Source organism: Triticum dicoccoides, chromosome 3A (genome assembly GCF_002162155.2).
Source record: "Triticum dicoccoides isolate Atlit2015 ecotype Zavitan chromosome 3A, WEW_v2.0, whole genome shotgun sequence".
In the NCBI taxonomy this organism is placed as follows: domain Eukaryota; kingdom Viridiplantae; phylum Streptophyta; class Magnoliopsida; order Poales; family Poaceae; genus Triticum; species Triticum dicoccoides.
This window is the reverse complement of record NC_041384.1, coordinates 98,642,763-98,658,739: the sequence shown is the minus strand read 5'-3', so window position 1 is coordinate 98,658,739 and position 15,977 is coordinate 98,642,763. Positions and strand designations below refer to the sequence as shown.

Genomic DNA, 15,977 nt, shown 5'->3' with positions numbered 1-15,977 from the left:
ACTCCAACTCATTTGTCCAAACTCCACTCTATGGAATTCATTTTCTTTTCCATTGTTCAAGTGTTCACACAGACAAGTACCGCCAAAAAATGCACTGGTTCATCCATAATCCATATTCTCTTCATATCAAATCCTTTATTACATCCTTAACCACTACTCAAAACTCAAATTTCAAAAGTACTTTATTACAAAAGCTGCCATCCACATAGTTTGGTATGGTCAAGCATTACTTCCATCTTTATTCATTTGCCCTTCTTGAAGATACTTCAGTCCCACTAGAATTGTGCGATGTGATCCTTCAAATCATCGATGTTTTGCTTCATCGTGGTGGCCATGAGCTTCATATCCATCATCTGTACATGCACCTCCCTCGGGTATTCCTGAGTGTGACGGAGTCTTGCTTCTAGTATTTCCCCAATCTGACGTATGTCTTCCATAGCAGCTTCACGAACAGAGTCAAAGAATGTTGCTCGTGGTACTCGAGAAATGAAAAGGTATTGACCCATAGTCTTTGGGCAAACTCCCTTCACACGGTGAAGGTGTACCTCCACATACCAAAGATCAACTCTCTTCTCCATGAAAGGATAACCCTTGTAGACTGCATCTCCTTCAAGATTAATATGCTTCATCATGTCCTTCAGGATCTTCGGGTAATCCTGATCACTGGTCAGGGTCATGATCGTTTCTGGGCCCTTCAGAAAAGACTCGTAAAGGGTTGTCATCTGCAGGTATAAGATAGAAGGGGTACTCAGGATACTGTATGTATTTCCTTGGGTGAAATGTGGTTATTTTTCAAGGAAAGGTTTGGGGTCAGCTTGTCCATGGGTTCAAGGTTTAAGTCTGGGTGACATAGTGAGAGAGGCACTCACAATCAACAAACAACTCATAACATTTCATATGAGATTCCAAACACCTCGACTTTTATTGCTTCATGAGCTATTACAATTTCCATTTCACAACTCAACTCAACATCCCCAACAAAAATAAAAGTGTGTTCCAACTTTATTACATGCTTTATTCCAATATCAAGATCTCAACTACTCTGCTCAAGCTCTCCTCGGGTCTGAACATTCTCTGGCAAAATTTCCTACTCCTTTGCAACGTAAACAAATGACGTCAGACAAATCCAGGGGTTTCCTGGTGGTTATCTTGGCTCCTTGGGTTCTTGGCTTCCTTGCTGGGCATTTGCTAGCGTAATGACCTAAATCCTTGCACCTGTAACAAGTGATTTGACTCAGGTCCTTTTCTGCAGAATTTGGGTTGTTCTGGGGATACATGCTTTTTCTCTTCCTCGACTTCTTCGTTCCGATCAATTCCTCTATCTCTTGTCGATCAAACTCCACTTCTTCTGTCGGGAAGTTTCCCAAATACTCTTGGCTTTCCTTCGTGCAATACTATGAAAAATGTCCTTCTTCTCCACATGAATAGCAAGCATTGGAGTAAAATCTGTTTAGGCTTTCTCCATCAGGGTCGTCAACATCTTCTTTCATCATCGGTTTTCTTAAAATTTCCTCGAGGGATTCTTTCATTGCTTCCTTCTTCTTTTGGTAATTTCTTGTACCTTGGGGTAAATATGACACTGGGCAGGGTAGTGCGTAGTTCCTTCACACAAGAAACAAGTAACCTGCCTTGTTGGGCATTCTTCCGCTTGGTGATTTCCTTCACAATGAGGGCATCCATCCTTGTGTTCTTCATGGGTATGTCCTATCTCACCACAAATCTTGCATGCACAAGGTTTCTTCATTTTATTGCCATAGGGCTTCTGAATAAGACGAGACTTCAGTAGAGTCATCTTGAGTTCCTCCCAAGTTTTTGCTCCGTCACATCCTTGTATGGCCTGATGCATTTTCCACCAGGTTGCAGCACTTTTTGTAAAGTACTGAAGAGCGTATTGAACCTCATACTTCCTTGCAACCAAATTGCTCCTGAAGTGATTCTCCATGTTTTGAATCCATATCTCTGCCTCCAACTGAGTGATCGGTTCAGAGAATACAAGTCCATCTTCATTCATCATCTATTGGGTCCAAGGGTTTTGGGATGAGATACGGGAGAGGGATAGAGAGAGATGCACACAATACAAATAATGTAGTTTTGAAAATAGGTTTTATTTGTTGCTATCAGAAAACACACACAAAATATGACAGCTCACAAATCATCGCATCTAACGTGAGTATACAACAAGGGTTTGGTCTTCTAAAGGTCATATAAATCTTGACATTTGTCGGTGTCTTCAAATTCTTCAATTCTTCAGAGGCTTCGACTGTTGTAACTTCAATTATTCTAGTGTATGGTGATGTCTGATATCTTGTCCTTCTTGGAGTGGTCTCATCAGTTGATCCTGCGTGTGGTCAAAGGGAGAAGGGGTATTGTCTAACTATTTGAGGTAAAAGGAAAGATTTGATAAAGCTCAGAAAAGAAGAGAGGTAAAGGATCTTTCTGAAAATAAAGGTTTAGAGAAATCCTTTCCTAAGGGCTTTCCAGTTTCTACGGTCACGTCCTATAGTCAACATGTGCTCTGATACCATCTCTGTAGCAACCCGACCTCAAACGGTCAAGCCTATGTGTATCTGTGCCATCCCTGGATCGGTATGCTGGCACACACAGTACATCAATGTATATATCAAAGTGCAATCACATGTATAAATAACATAAAACTGGTATATATACCTCATAAGTCTCAGCGGAAACAATCATAAGTGTGTGGAGTCCACCAACGCCAATGGCAAGTTGAGTGTAGACCGTAACCCTACAACGTAACTCTTACTCATCATAGAAAATTCCTGCAACATAAGATGTTGCAGCCCTGTAGGTCAGTATATTGAATGTACTGGCAAGTCACATCATAAGAGTAATGAACCTATTTGTACATGCAATTTGGCTGGTGGAAAGCTCTAAGTTTAGGTTTTGCACAAAGCTAGTTTTTCCCTAGAATAAAAGATATTATTCTATCACTATTGTATAGCATAGGATGAGTTGGTAAACCCAACTCAATCCATTCCCAAAGTTTCATTTAAACCCAACTGTTTAATTAAGAGTGATGAGATCTCCCAGCATTTCCACTACTAGATGCTCAAGTCGTCCGTAACCGGGGACACGTCTAATCGATTAGGTTTTAACACTCTGCAGAGGTTTGCGCACTTTTCCCCATAAGACTCGATCGCCTCCCTTGAAATTCTCGCACTACCTGGTGTTTGAGAACAGGATGACCGAGACATAGTCTTTCGAAAGTATTTCCCCTTAACCCACGGATAGGCTGGTACACCTACTCATTCTACATCTGCTAGCCCATCCCGGAAGGGGTCACACTAACTACTCAACTAAGCCAGAGCGCATATAGGCTCGTGGCTGCACACGTAAGCTTCTAGACATGAGAATACGATTGATCTCTTTAAGCCTGGGCAGCCGACCACTAGTGGTGCACCACCATGGATTAACCATGCATGCTCCCATTGTACTTCGCCACCATTCAAACCAAATACCACCCAGGTAGTTCATTTACAAGTCTTGGTCCTGATTACTACTTTATCAATCATGTCTCACCATGCTCGCTTCCCAAATCACGTCTACATTTAGCGAGGCAAAAATAAACTTACATGATGGTGACAAGGATGTATGGATCAGACCTACCTCAATGAACTACTAGGTAACGACATAGCCATCTGGCAACAATAAATCCTACCATGCAATCCTACCACAAAAGGACTAAGTGCATAATATAAACATAGGTAATTGGAAGAATGGTCAAAGGTGAACTTGCCTGGTAATAGTTGATGAAGATTATATCGCTCTCAGAAATTTACTTAATAGAACTATTCGTCACTCTCCGATGAAAATCTATAAGGTCAAACATTGCATTCACATAAGCAATCATTTCGGAGAACCAAATAACATGCAACATGAAAAGACTCGGAAAATCCAAATGAACACACGACACACTTAACTATCAAAAGAAAATACTAAGTGCAAAACAACATAGGGCATGGGTGCAAAAAAATTGTGATGTGGACCACAGTGCATACTAGGCATACGAGTAAAACTACTATGGACAGATCCTAATGTGTGAAAAATATCGTGAGATAGGTCCAAGTGATAGGGTTTGGCAACGGTGACACGGTGCAAAAAGAATCACATAAATCGGAGCTACGGTTTAGGAGATATGGCCAGTTGAAGTTTGAATTCAAACCTGAATAAATTCAAATTTGAAATTGGCCAAAAGTTTTCAAAGCTGGTTCTTCGGATAAAGCTATTCGAGACAAACATTTTGCCGCTGGTTTCGTCGAATTTGGAGTTACGGTTAAAAAGTTGTGGCTAACTAAAGTTTAGGGACCAATCTGCAAATCCTAGGGACTAATCAGTGAAACAGAAACTAAATATACTGCAAACAGGCCCTTGGCCATATGGCGGCTCGTTGCTGGCTGAGCAGCGTTCGCTGTGGAAGCTTATACGCGAATGGCCGCTAAATAAGAAAAACACCTGCCGCGGCTAAATAAAAGTAAAACCGGGATTGTTTTAACTAAACAGATCAGTTTAATAAAAACCGCGGTTAACCGTGTCATTTTTTTATGAAACGAAGGGTAGGGCGGCTTACAGCAGGCGCTCGGTGGCCGGCGATGAGCGGCGATGGGGCGGACGGGGCGGTGGCTCCGGCGCTCCTCGTCGACGGGGAAGGAGGCCGCGGGGTCCGACGCGGCGTGGGCGATCCGGTGGCGGGGTCGGCGGCGGTCGGGGTGGTCGAGACAAGGCGAGGCGAGGCAAGGCGGGTCCAAGCTCCGGCGAGGGCGTGATGCGTCGGGGCAGCGACTCCGGCGATCCTAGGGGAACAAGAATATGTCAACCAGGTGCTCCTGGACCCGGGCAATAGCTTGGTGAAGAAAAACATGGTCGAGGCGGCCATACGGACAGCGTAATACCCCGGCAAGGTAGCTCCGGCCGGCGAGATGCAAAGCGTTGTGGCGACGGCTATGGACGGTGTGGGTCGATGTGGAGTGGCAGGATGAGACAAGGAGGTCTGGGGGCATTTATAGGCGCGGAGAGGAGGCGCGGGGCTGTGGGATAAGCCTTATCCCGAGAGTTTCGGCCGGCGGGTTCACGCGGAGCGCGTGTGCATGCTCATCCAGAGAGAGGAGCGGGAGGTTTGGGGTGACCTGGGGAGCAGGCCCCATCTGGCAGCGACGGTGGGAGAGAGCGAGCGAGGGAAGAGGGGCGCGGGCGAGCGATGCGAGTAGCGCTCGGGCGCTGGGCTAGCCTGGCCAAAACTGACCATGGGCCAGTTGGGTGCGCTCCTGAGCCGAACTGGCCTCGGTCCAGGTGGTGTGCGTGTTTTTTTTTGTTTTTTTTTTGCAGAAACAAAAACTTCAACATAGGAAAAATAACTAAAAAAATATAAGTAGGAATATTATGTACCAAAATGTTCACAAAGAAACCCCGAATAAGATGAACTATTTTTCAAGTTCAACTAAATTCCATAAAAATTCATAAAAGTCAAACTGTGCTACTGTTGCATTTAAAATCAATAAAAATCATTTTTAAAATAGAAAAATGATTTCAAATTTACTTTCTCCTAATTTTCTATTGTAGGGAATCATTTTACCCTTATTTCCATTTATTTATTTTTAGGATAAAAATAATTTGAATATGAACCCAAATAACTCCTAATTGGATTTGAATTTGGAATTTCAAACAACTTCAAATGGAAAATGAGTTTCAAATAACTTGAATTCAGGACGATCAAAATGCAAGATGAAAAGTTTTGGGACAGTCCTTTTATTCCCTCTCATGCAACTTTCAAAAGTTTCAATTTCCACTCAATCAATCACACAACAAACAAACAAACAAACAATCATAATTATTTATTTAATATAACATTTCAAAATTTAGAATTTTGAGATGTTACAAATATTCAAAGTAGCTCAATGTGCTAAGTTCATCAAATTCAAATATTAACTAGGCTATGGGATCGAACATTTGTAAGCTGCAAACTAGAGGAAATAGAACAAACTTTGTTTCACTACACACCAAAGAGTGGAGCTTCGACAAACACTGTCCCTCCCACATTTACTACCAAGCAATTGACAGAACATTGTTGCACCATGACCAGTGGCAGAGCTTGACAGAAATTGTTGAGGGGGAAAGCAGAGTTGAGGGTCCAAAAGGAAAAATTCTGCTTAAATTTTCATAATCTTCAAAATTTTAGCTTAGCAACTAATGATATTTCACATAATTTCTCTAGGGTAGGGGTGGCATAGCCCCCCTTGCCCCTAGTGAAGCTCTGCCCGTTTTGTGTTTCAAAATTTGATATATCCATTTTAGTTCTAAGTAGGGATGGACATCACTTGGTAGATTGGGACAATTGGCAACACCTTATTCGCTTGCATCTCCACCATCGTGTTGTGCGGTTTTCTGGTGCGCGACACAAAGAAGATGGTGAAGATGTATAGCCACGATGAGTACGCGCGTGCAAAAGGCTAAATTTCCCTACATCTAGGCCCATTATCTTTAGTTTACTGCCCCTCCTTCCAGGCCTCAACATAGCTCCACCTTTGTGTGTGTGTTGTGATACCGATGTACATGGCCTGCATGAATGTGATTGGCGTCTTGGCGGTTTTCTACAAGAAGGTGATACGTCAGTCGATCGAGGAGAGCTACCTTATTGATATGCCGACATTCAAATTATCTTTACGATTATAAATCTTGCTTGGATATTAGGCAAAGCAGAGTTGAGAGGGGCCAAACGAACAAATTCTACTTAAACATTGACAATCTTTAGAATTATAGCTTAACGACTAATGATATTTCACATAATTTCTCTATGATGGGGGGGGGCATAGCCCCCCTTGGCCGTAGTGAATTAATTCTAACTAGGGATGAACATCACTTGGTAGACTGGAACAATTGGCAGCACCTTATTCGCTTGCATCTCCACCGTCGTGTTGTGCGTTTTTCTGGTGGATGAGATAAAGAAGACGATGAAGAAAGTACAGCCGCGACGAGTACGTGTGTGCGCGATACCAATGTACATGGACACTCTGAATGTCATTGGCATCTTGGCGAGGGTCTTTCACAAGAAGGTGATACGTGAGTCGACTGTGGAGAACTACCTCGTGGATCTGCCGACATTCAACTTATCTTTACCATTATAATTCTTGTTTGGATATTAGGCCATTCAATGTATATAGTAGTTAATATAATTTCTCATACATTGAATGACTAATCACTGCTTAGTCTGTTTCATTACATATTTTTGTTTGGATACAAACAATTAATATTGTTTTTCATACATTAGGCAATCTCTATGCTCAAACCATGGCTCTTCATCCTACATCTTCCGGTCAGAATCAATGTTATTGAAAGACTTCCCTCAATGAAACTTACTGAGTGAATCATGTACGACATCCTAGTGGAAATTATATAAGAAGGCCAGGCATATTCCTTTCGACCTAAAAATATAAGAACCGAGTCGTACCTCTCTCAAAATAACATTGTGGCTAAGAACACTCAGAGGAGCAGAGAAAAACTTACTACTACCGTGAACCATACAAGTTGCCTGCTAGCGGGGATCCCCCAAATTGCAGAGCTGGGTCTCATCTCATGTGCATTTCAGATATTCTCTCCCAATGCTTCTATTAGCTTCGCAGCTCAACCAAGGAGGTGGATTATGCATCCATAGTGGATCACACTATGAGCACCCCTGCAGACGCTGAGAAAGCAACCCTTTGTTAATCAAGCTGGCAGTGAAACACCGATGAATGTCACTGGAACATTTGGAAGCAATTTTTTTAGTACCGGTTTTATTTTAGCCCAAATTTTTGAAATCGATCTATTACCAATACAGAAGGGGAGTATAATTCGAAAATGCCAAATGGAGACCAAGCTCCGTAAAGGTTTTAATTTGAAAACTTCAAAATTTGAATTTTTCAGTTTCAAAAATTCTAAAAACAAATTCATACATACCTACTCCCTCCGTCCCATGATGTAAGACGCTTTTTGACACTATATATTATGGAACGGAGGGAATAGATGGGAGCAACTACAATAGTAAACATGTTTGTGAAAGAAAAATATAAAAAATGGATCTGACCACTAGTTGGAAGACTGATGGCCCAGATTTAGGTGGAGCGATTTGTCCGCATAATTTGCAAAAAGGTCCTTCGATACAGGATAATTTGGTCTCAATGACCTCGTCGTTCAATCACAAATCGCGTACAGAGCGGCAGCCCCAACACTGGCGACGGCGGCCCAGATCCCTCCTCAAGCTAGGTGAATTAAGAAAATCTCCAACAGCTCCTGGCCTCATGTCGCCCGCGGCGCAGTTTGAGGCCGACCAAATCAGATTTCCTCGGCTACTAAGCGCCGCCCCGCAATGTGCTCGTGCAGGCTCGCAACCTAGCTACATAACATGTTTGTAAATTTTGAAATCTGTTAAAATGAGAGCTACCAAAAAGGAAAAATCTGGATCACACTTTGAGCAACCCTGCAGGCGCTGAGAAAGCAACCCTTTAGAGGGTGTTTGTTTCCAGGGACTTATTGATTTAGGGACTTAAAAAGTCCCTATAAGTCTCATCTAAACCAAACAGGAGGGGTTTATAGGGACTTAAAGTGGTCATTTGGAAATTATGAAATAAGACTCTTAAGGAGAGACTTATAGCGACTTATAGTTGTAATATGGTCTTATAGAGACTTATAAGTCCCGGAACCAAATAGGAAGGGACTTTTTAAGGACTTGAGACTTATAAGTTGGGACTAAACAGTCCTAGGACTTATGAACCAAACAGGGCCTTAGTTGATCAAGCCGCGAGTATAGCTGCCCAAACGGGCCGTGCTAACTGGGCCGGCCCGGTAGCACGCAGGCCCGGCATGACCCGGGCACGACACGGCCCGGCCTAAACGGGCCAGGCCCGGCACGCGGCACGCCATGGGCCATGCCTGGGTCTGGAGGCTAGGCACGCGGGTCGGCACGGCACGGTCCGTTTATGTTTTTTTGAAAAGTATAAATATATATGTCTTATATAAATACCGAATACCCTAATATGTTTAATATTTTCATAGTGCATGCGTATTTTATTAGTGCTTGAATCTAAAGTAGTAGTGTTATAGTGTAGTCTTTGTATTTTTATCCTTTTATAATTATAGAGTATGTTTTGTATTCTTTTATTCTTTCAGATGGGAGTTTTAATGATGTACATGTGCTAATAAAACTTTAGATTTATCTCACATAATAGTCTACCAGATTTTGCAATTTTCTACATTTTTTTGGCCTTTTTTTGCTGTTTTTAGAGGTATTAGGAAGAAAAAAAATCATGCCAGACGGGCCAGCGTCCTCCAACGGGCCGGCGTGCCTGGGGTGCCGCGTGCCAGCCCACGTAGCCACGTGCCGTGCCTGGGCTGCTAGCTCTCGCCCGTGGGCCTGCACGGCATGGCCTAGTTATTATTCGTATCAAGACGGGTCGTGCCGTGCCATGCACGTTTACGGCGGGCCGGGCCGTGCCGTGCCGGGCCGGCCCGTTTGGCCAGGTATGGCCGCGAGGCACCCCGGCTTGTCGGTGTTTGACTGGAGGCAACCCAAAGAATTCTAGGCAGCTCAAGCCTCAAGGGATACACGCAATGTCACCAGCTGGATGGATAAGCCTGAACAGCTCGCCGTTGCTGCCGCCATTGTTGACCAGTGCGTAGAGCGGGAAGAGATGGCTGCGTCGGAGCTACACTTCCTGCTGGTGCCGCTGGTGGCGCAGGGCCACATCATCCCCATGGTGGACCTGGCGCGCCTCCTCGCCGCGCGGGGGCCGCGCGTCACCGTCGTCACCACGCCTGTCAACGCTGCGCGGAACAGGGCCACCGTCGACAGCGCCAGGAGGGCGGGCCTCGCCATCGAGCTCGCGGAGCTCCCCTTCCCCGGCCCGCAGCTGGGGTTGCCGGAGGGGCTGGAGAACCTCGACCAGCTGCTCGACGACGTCAGCAGTACCACGTACCTCGCCTTCTTCCAGGCCATCTGGAAGATGGCGGAGCCGCTGCAGGGGTACGTCCGTGCGCTGCCGCGGCGGCCGGACTGCCTCGTCGCCGACTCGTGCAACCCGTGGACGGCGGGCGTTTGCACGGCGCTCGACATCCCGAGGCTGGTGCTGCACTGCCCGTCCGCCCATTTCCTCCTCGCCGTGCACAACCTGTCCACGCACGGCGTGTACGACCGCGTCGGCGACGACGAGTTGGAGCCGTTCGAGGTGCCGGACTTCCCGGTGCGCGCCGTCGGGAACACGGCCACGTTCCGCGGCTTCTTCCAGCACCCCGGCGCGGAGAAGGAGCAGCGCGACGTTCTCGATGCCGAGGTCACCGCTGATGGCCTGCTGATCAACACGTTCCGCGGCGTCGAGGGCATCTTCGTCGACGCGTACGCGGCGGCGCTCGGCAAGAGGACGTGGGCCATCGGGCCGACGTGCACCTCCGGCATCTTGGACAAGGACGCCGACGCCATGGCCGGCCGCGGCAACCGCGCTGACGTCGATGTCGGCCACGTCGTCTCATGGCTCGACGCCATGCCACCGGCGTCTGTGCTGTACGTCAGTTTCGGCAGCATCGCGCAGCTGCCAGCGAAGCAGCTCGCCGAGCTCGCGCGCGGCCTCGAGGCGTCGGGGCGGCCGTTCGTCTGGGCCATCAAAAGGGCCAAGGCCGACGCCGCCGTGAAGGCGCTGCTCGACGATGAAGGGTTCGAGTCGCGCGTGGAGGACAGGGGCCTCGTCGTGCGCGGGTGGGCACCGCAGGTGACCATCCTCTCGCACCGGGCGGTGGGCGGCTTCCTCACGCACTGCGGCTGGAACGCCACGCTGGAGGCCATCTCCCACGGCGTGCCACGCTGACATGGCCCTGCTTCGCCGACCAGTTCTGCAGCGAGCGGCTGCTCGTGGACGTGCTCCGCGTAGGCGTCAGGTCCGGCGTCAAGGTGCCCGCCAAGAACGTCCCCGAGGAGGCCGAGGGCGTCCAGGTGCCGAGCGGCGACATGGAGAAGGCCATTGCCGAGCTGATGGACGGCGGGTCCGAGGGGATGGTGAGGAGGTCCAGAGCCAAGGAAGTCGCCGCGGAGATGAGAGTGGCCATGGAGGAAGGCGGGTCGTCCTACTCCGACCTGACGGACATGATCCACTACGTCTCGGAGCTGTCGAGGAAAAGCAGCCACGAGAGGGACGGAAGCTCGATGACCCTGCCTTTCGCGGTGGCAGAGCTCCGAAGCAACGACAGCGACAAGATCGAAGCCGGTGCTGCATTGTCACTACAGTCCTAAGTTGTAGTACTATAACTCATTATCGGATTGCAAAGTTGTTTTTTTAGTATTGCAAAGATACGAGTATAAGCTACTTCCTCCGCCTGATAATATAAGAGCGCTTTTGACCCTACGGTACGGGAGAGTAGTTTTTTAGGACGAGAAAATCAAGGAAATAGTTGTTATAAAACTCATTATTGTACACGTGGGCTTGCAAAATTTGGGCAACAAATGTATAAAATGTACCATTGAGCTAATAGCCGGTCGCTTGGTACGCCAAAAGCGAGAAAAACTCCATCCCTACTCTTTTGGCATCCCCATGCCGGAGCCGGAGCCGGATCCTCTAACTTACAGAAGCAAAGTCACGGTGCTACAATGCTATCCTTATATAAAATAAAAAAGTAACTGTAGAGACGTTTAGTACATAGTGAACCAACCCATGGTTGGATGATTAGAGGGACTATGATATCCCTAGCCCATATTATTTACTATTGGTACTTGATGTAGATAAAAATAATCTATAATTGATTTTATTTCAGCATCAATTTGTTTGCAAGTAATGATTATAAATGTACATATTAAATCTGTAATTCAGAAATTAATCTAAGTCATTTTAGTCTTAATCATATGGATTGAAAGAAGGCAAGTTAGGATATTGTAACTTCTCTAACATTCCTTTTTAATGTTAGAGGATCTAGTTCCCCTCGTGCCGCGGAGAGAAAAGCAGCACTCCCTTGGGTGTGTGGTTTTGTACGTTCGTCTTTATTTTTGCCAAACTATTAGTGAGAAGATTATCATAAAAGAGGAAGGACGCCAACCGCTTCAACACTAATAATGGAAGAAGTCACTCCAGAAATGGACTTCTTTTTCTCAGATTGATTGATGCCAACATTTTACCTACAGAAGCTTGACCATATGTAGTGTCTTCAAACATACAGAAATAATGCAGGTAAGACAAGCAAATCATTGGCAGAATTCAGTTGGCTATGGATTGACAAGCAAGTAGAACCATATGTTGCAAGATCCGCATCTCGAGCAACCAAAAGTCAGGATACCGATTGTGGCATGCAACATCACAGGCAGGCATAATTCAACTGGCTATAGATCTCAAGCCTGGAAGGCGGTTGCAGGGGTTGATCTGAGCCACCCATTGCTCAGTCCGACCACCCGGACACCGCCTTTCCCACTCTTTCCCATGGTTCAGAACCGAAGAAGCTTCATCCACGAGTTCATGACTGATGTGTCAGCATGTGCGGCTATCATCGGGTGCTATATGTACACTACAGTTACCATTGCGTTGCTTCCAACAGATTGTGGTGTCTTCAAGGTGCCACTTCCGCTGCCACGGCCAATTCTGGCCATGACCTTCCCCCGTAGCGGCGATGGATGGAGCAGCTCAACAATGGCGCACTTCTTGCCGGTGTCGTTGTTGGCGCAGGGCCACACCATCCCCATGACTGACATGGTGCCCCTGCTGCCAGAGCATGGGGCACAGGTCAGCTCCATCACCACGCCAGTGAACGTCTCCAGCTTGGCAGGATTTGCAGCCGACGTGAAGGCAGTGGGCCTGGCGATTCAGCTCGTGGAGCTCCGGTTCCCGACCGCTGAGTTCGGCCTATCGGACGGGTGCGAGAACCTCGACATGATCCATGCCACGGACCTGCTTTCGAAATTCATGAAGGCCATTGACGCACTTCGGGAGCCGCTCATGGCCCACCTTCGTGAGCAGCAGCGCTTGCGTCAGAGCTGCATCATATCTGACATGATAAACTGGTGGACAGGTGACATCGCAAGGGAGCTCGGCATCCCGAGGCTCGCCTTTGTTGGCTTTTGTGGCTTCTCATCCCTCATCAGGTACAACCATGAGAGGCAAATTTTCAATAGTAATTTTTGTACTGCACATATTTTTCCTGCTATAGTTAAGTGCTTTACTTCAACAGTAAGGGGATATTAGTGTAAATTGCTTCTCCACAGAAAAAAGAACATGAACATATAAAAGGCTACACACTAAAGGAAAAACTTAGTAGTACTACTCTATGAAACAAAAGGTGTAATTTGCATTGCATAAGGAACTACAAACAACAATTTTTTAGGCATGTTGCAAACTTGCGGTTGGTTGATGTTTGTCGAAGAAGTGCTCACCTCTATCTATTTTAAACAACTAAAACCATCTCGCGGGCACATCACTTTTCACACCAATGTATTTTTGAACATGTCAAAGATGAAAATGAGCGCGTCACGATCACAGGGTTCCCTACACCACTATAGTTGACGAAGGCTAAATCCCCTGGAGGCCTTTCCATTCCTAGCGCGCACCAAATCCAAGGCATGATCCTTGAAGAAGCGCCAAGGTCCGATGGTGAGGTCATTAACAGCTTTCATGAGCTTGAGGCATTTTACATCGAATCTTTTGAGCAGATGACAGGAAAGAAGGCCTGGACGATCGGGCCAATGTGTCTCTGCCACCGAAACACCAACACACTGGTGAAAGTGCGTTATATCGACTAGAGGGGGGTGAATAGGCGATTTTTATGGAAGTCTTCAAAACGTGGAAGTTATGAAGACAAACGATAGAAATAAACCTATTACCCTGCAGCGGAAGGTAGACTACACTAGGCAAGCCATAGTCGTGTATTCAATAGAGTGAAAGCACAATGACTAATAGCAGCAATGTAGTAAGGATCAGGTAGGAAGATATTGTGAAGCCACACAGAACACGCAGTCACTCAGTGAAGACAAAAGATAGTGCGAACATACAATGACTTCACAAGGGGTAACAGTAAGTAAAGGGAAGGGAAGATGAAACCAGTGACTCGCTGAAGACAATGATTTGTTGGACCAGTTCCAGTTGCTGTGATAACTGTACGCCTGGTTAGGGCGGCTAGGTATTTAAACCTTAGGACACATAGGCCCGGACACCCAGTCCTGAACACGCAGCTCAGGACACCCAGTCCTCACCGTATTCCCCTTGAGCTAAGGTCACATAGACCTCGCCCAATCACTCTGGTAAGTCTTCAAGGTAGACTCCCAAACCTTCACAGACTTCGTTCACCGGCAATCCACAATGTCTCTTGGATGCTCAGAACGCGACGCCTAACCGGCTGGAGGATGCACAGTCCCCAAGTCTAATAAGTCTTCAGATCACACAGACAAGAAGACTTAAGTGATGCCTAATTATCTTTGGCTCTGGGTGGTTAGGGCTTTATCCTCGCAAGGAATTCTCTCTCAAAGGCTTCGAGGTGGGTTGCTCTCAAACGACAAAAGTCGTACTCTGAATCTGAGCAACCAGCCGTTTATGGTTGTAGGGGGTGGGCTATTTATAGCCACTTGGCAACCCGACCTGATTTGTCCGAAATGACCCTGGGTCACTAAGGAACTGACACGTGTTCCAACGGTCAGATTTCAAACTCACACGGCAACTTTACTTGGGCTGCAAGCAAAGCTGACTTGTCCGACTCTGGACAAGATTCGCTCTCATAGTCTTCACTCGAAGACATAGGTTTTGGTTAGGCATCACTTCAGTCATTCTGACTGGTTCTCTTGGACCCCACTTAACAGTACGGTGGTTCCTATGATTCAACACAAAAGAAAGAGAACTACGAAAGATCTAAGTCTTCGAGCTCCATAGGCTTCATGTGGTGTCTTCTCTTGTCATAGTCTTCAATGTGAATATCTTCATATACCACCTTTGACTTTAATGTCTTCATACATTTTTAGGGGTCATCTCTGGTAGGAAAACCGAATCAATGAGGGACTTCTACCTGTGTTATCCTGCAATTCTCACAAACACATTAGTCCCTCAACTAGGTTTGTCGTCAATACTCCAAAACCAATTAGGGGTGGCACTAGATGCACTTACAATCTCCCCCTTTTTTTGTGATTGATGACAAACTAGTTGAAGTTTTCCACAGGGAATATAATCTGTGAAATGGTAAAGGATAAGGAATTGTCTTCATAAGTTGCAAGGGCTCCCCCTGAAGATGTGCATATAAGTAATTTGCTTTTGGAATGCAAATGCACATGGCAGGTTGTACTTGTGGAGATCCACTTCAACTTATGATGACAATCCACTATGCATGTGAAAGTATATGAAGATAATGACATGCATAATGGAAAATGGACGTCTGTAGAATGATCTAAGTGCGGAATTTATCGTGGCACATGCGGAATTTATCGCAAAACAAGGTGGCAGATAAGTAGCGGACGACCATCGAGTTTAAGTGTTACAACTCAAAGAACCAAATGTAGCAAAACGAGAGTTGTAAGCACGAAGCAAAATATAAAGCACCCGCCCATATGGACCCGCTTGAAGACTATCAACCTCATATGCTTCTCCCCCTTTTGTCAGTAAGGACCAAAAAGGTTCGAAGACATAGAGCATCTACTCGTTCCCATGAGGAGTAGGTGAAGCAGCAGGGTCGTTGGTGGTGTTTGGCGGTGCTGAAGAGCTTGGAGCAGAGTTGAAGCGTGCTGAAGGAGGTGGCGGTGAAGTAGCATCGTCTTCATCCTCGATCACTCCGGCAGTCACAGTTGCAGCAGAGGAAGAGAACTCAGAGTCTTCAAGGGATGGAGTTCGTCGCAGCACAGCCCTTCGAGGAGGTGTGGAGTCAAACTTGAATCGCTCAGTGAAGCCATCCTCTTGAAGATCATCTTCAGAACACATCAGCGTTAGCCCTTTTCATGTGCGGCGAGAGATTTCATGGGCAACAAAAGCATTCTTGGTGGCAAG

At 46.3% G+C, this 15,977-nt stretch overlaps 1 protein-coding gene and 1 pseudogene across 1 annotated transcript; both read left to right on the top strand.

The window, feature by feature from the left end:
- Positions 1-9,559: 9,559 nt before the first annotated feature.
- On the top strand, positions 9,560-11,381 carry LOC119267358 (annotated as a pseudogene).
- Positions 11,382-12,608: 1,227 nt separating this feature from the next.
- On the top strand, positions 12,609-13,202 carry LOC119272016 (UDP-glycosyltransferase 73D1-like). Its single transcript, XM_037553624.1, has one exon. The coding sequence runs from the start codon at positions 12,609-12,611 to the stop codon at positions 13,200-13,202; it is 594 nt and encodes a 197-aa protein (XP_037409521.1).
- Positions 13,203-15,977: the final 2,775 nt, after the last annotated feature.